General features: G+C 40.4%; 1 protein-coding gene across 1 annotated transcript in view; it reads left to right on the top strand.

The window, feature by feature from the left end:
* Positions 1 to 2,500, top strand: part of LOC122247773 (glutamate receptor) — a 14,786-nt gene that overhangs the window by 9,776 nt on the left and 2,510 nt on the right. The window contains exons 8-9 of the mRNA XM_043007352.2: positions 854 to 1,068; positions 1,448 to 1,612. Coding sequence (XP_042863286.2) covers positions 854 to 1,068; positions 1,448 to 1,612 — 380 coding nt within the window. The remainder of the gene's footprint in view (positions 1 to 853; positions 1,069 to 1,447; positions 1,613 to 2,500) is intronic.

Genomic DNA, 2,500 nt, shown 5'->3' on the forward strand with positions numbered 1-2,500 from the left:
TTATATACGATGGGATCTAGGCCAATGGTTCCCAAACGAGGGTACATGAGTAAAATGTAAGGGGAGCGTGAAGTCATCTTCCCAAAAGCATGAAATCATTCCAAGACCAAGTGTCTGCCCTTACATACGTGCAAAATATTATTCTATCAGCCTAACCAACTTGTGTTCTATAAAGTTAGCTTTCCTCACCCGTTTTGGACACACTTAAGGGTGTGCATGTGTGGGACTGCTGGAAGAAAAAAGCGGCTTTCATGTAAGATAGTTTGGGAATCACCGAGCTTGCACTTGTTCTCGAGATAGCGTGTAGGTCTGGTCAAGGAGGGAGATAATCCCTGATCAAGTCTGGTTCCAGAGTTAAGCTGCAGTTTTGTCATGAAATTGATGAAGCCATGCTTGAGGTGGTTAAATTCCCATCCTGGCTGGTTTTTCAAAAACACTTTTTCGACTGCGGTTGTGACGTCATATGTAAACAAAAGTCTTTGGTACGCACGATGAATTTATTTTTAAAAAGATAGCCTTTTTGTAAGTTTTTAATGCACAAACATGCAGTATGTTCCTTTTTGTCTTTTGTTTTCCAAATAACTTTGGAGGACAGTGATACACCGAAAAAAACACTCCATTTGTTTACATGTGACGTCACTCTTGAGCTTGGCCATATCTAAAGATATGTTCCACAGGGGCTTGATTAAAATTGAGCGTGCTTGTGACGTCATCAAGGCTACGCTCGAGATGTGATGCGTTAAGAATGCGTCAAGATTTGGCACGACAAAAATACGGCTTTAGATTAGGCTAATAACAAAATGGCTTGACAAAACTAGAACAGCAACTAGCGTATGAGATTCTTCTCCCACAGCCGTCACGAAGTTACCTCGAGGGAACTCAGTGCGGGTCATCACGGGAATCTGGCTGCTGGTCTCGCTCATCCTCAATACCGTCTACCGCTCCAACCTCAAGGCCATGCTCATCCTGCCCAAGGTTGTCCTCCCTTTCGACAACCCCGAGGAACTGGCGGAGACGGGGATAGCCACTTGGATCCCGGGAGGTTCTGCTCTGCATAATGCTGGCTTGGTAATGTGAAGAGAGAGAATAGTTTATGCTTTTGGGTTTGAATATTAATGAAAACACAGTGGTTTATATAAGGGTGTAAGTTTTGCCTTTAACATATCTCAATAAGGATAATACTTCCACATTATCTATATTTACATTTTTAAAAGATGTGAATTTCAATATCTTGTTCACAGTGTTCATCACCAAGAAGTTATAACATAACCTTAAGTGGAAGAGACGAAAAAAATCATACAAAATGTATAACAGGTTCAAACTCAGTTTGGCTGATAATAAAGAACACCCAACCCAATACATTTTACTTAAAAACTAAAAGACTTTCTCGTCACATACATCAAGTAAACATAATCTGCAACTCAAAGACAGTGCTTCCTCCTCACAGAAATCCCCTCCTGGCTCAACACTGACCCGAATCCTGCAACACTCCAACAGCCTCAACAAGGCCACGGATGTACCCTGGGGTATAAGAGGCATGGTAGCAGGGGAACATGTCATGATATCTCCCCGAAGGTCACTTGCAGCCATAATGCATGAAACTTTTTCCAAGGTAAATATTTCTGTCACAGTTACTAAACCACAGTTATGAGTGGTAAATTACAGCAGCCATTAATGTCACTCATGCAGTGGAAAGGTGTTCAAAATTCTCAGACCAAATATACTTGTAACTATCTATCTCTCCCAAATACAGTACATTGAAAAGTGTATCGAGTGAAAATTGTAATGTGTACTCTCACATCAATGTTTTCAGGAAACGTTTTAAAACAAAATATGAATGGAAAAAGTCATATAATATGGAATCACTTTTTAGTGTGTTTACATGTAAAATGGCTTTGATTGCATCATAAATGCACACCATAATGCACAAAAGAATACACTCTTAGTATTTTTTTTAGTAATACGCCAGACTATATCAATAATTATGTACACATATGAGCGATTATAGCATAGAGTCAATTTTGTATATGGTTTCAGCTGGCTAAAATGATACAAGAGACACATGAAATGAGGAAAGGAGTAATCGAAATTCGGTAATCACTATAGGAAAGGAAGAATTAACTATCATCATTGGGAAGAGAGAGTGTCACCCATTGTGCCTGATGTTTGAATGGTAGGCCCGTGTGACCATTGGATTATCACCCTCGACCAGTCCATTTCTGATGGCACCGGTAGCCTTATAAATCCTGGTATGTATCAGCCGACTGTCCAAAAGAGAGATTGAGATGGTCTATTGCTCACCCTTGTGAGTGATCAATATGGAGTTGCTGATACTCTAATACTCTTGCTGGAGGGAAATTTCAGTTGAAAGGTGGTAGTACCAACTAGCTGGCTTTTCAGGATGACATGGCTCAGATGTACAGGACCAATGAAGCCCAGAGACTGACAGACTGGACAATTGAGACTAGCATGATCTTTGCCATAACTCTGCTCTGCAAAT

The sequence above is a fragment of the Penaeus japonicus genome, unplaced genomic scaffold (genome assembly GCF_977035675.1).
Source record: "Penaeus japonicus unplaced genomic scaffold, GWHDUDI00000001_assembly GWHDUDI00000001, whole genome shotgun sequence".
Classification (NCBI taxonomy): domain Eukaryota; kingdom Metazoa; phylum Arthropoda; class Malacostraca; order Decapoda; family Penaeidae; genus Penaeus; species Penaeus japonicus.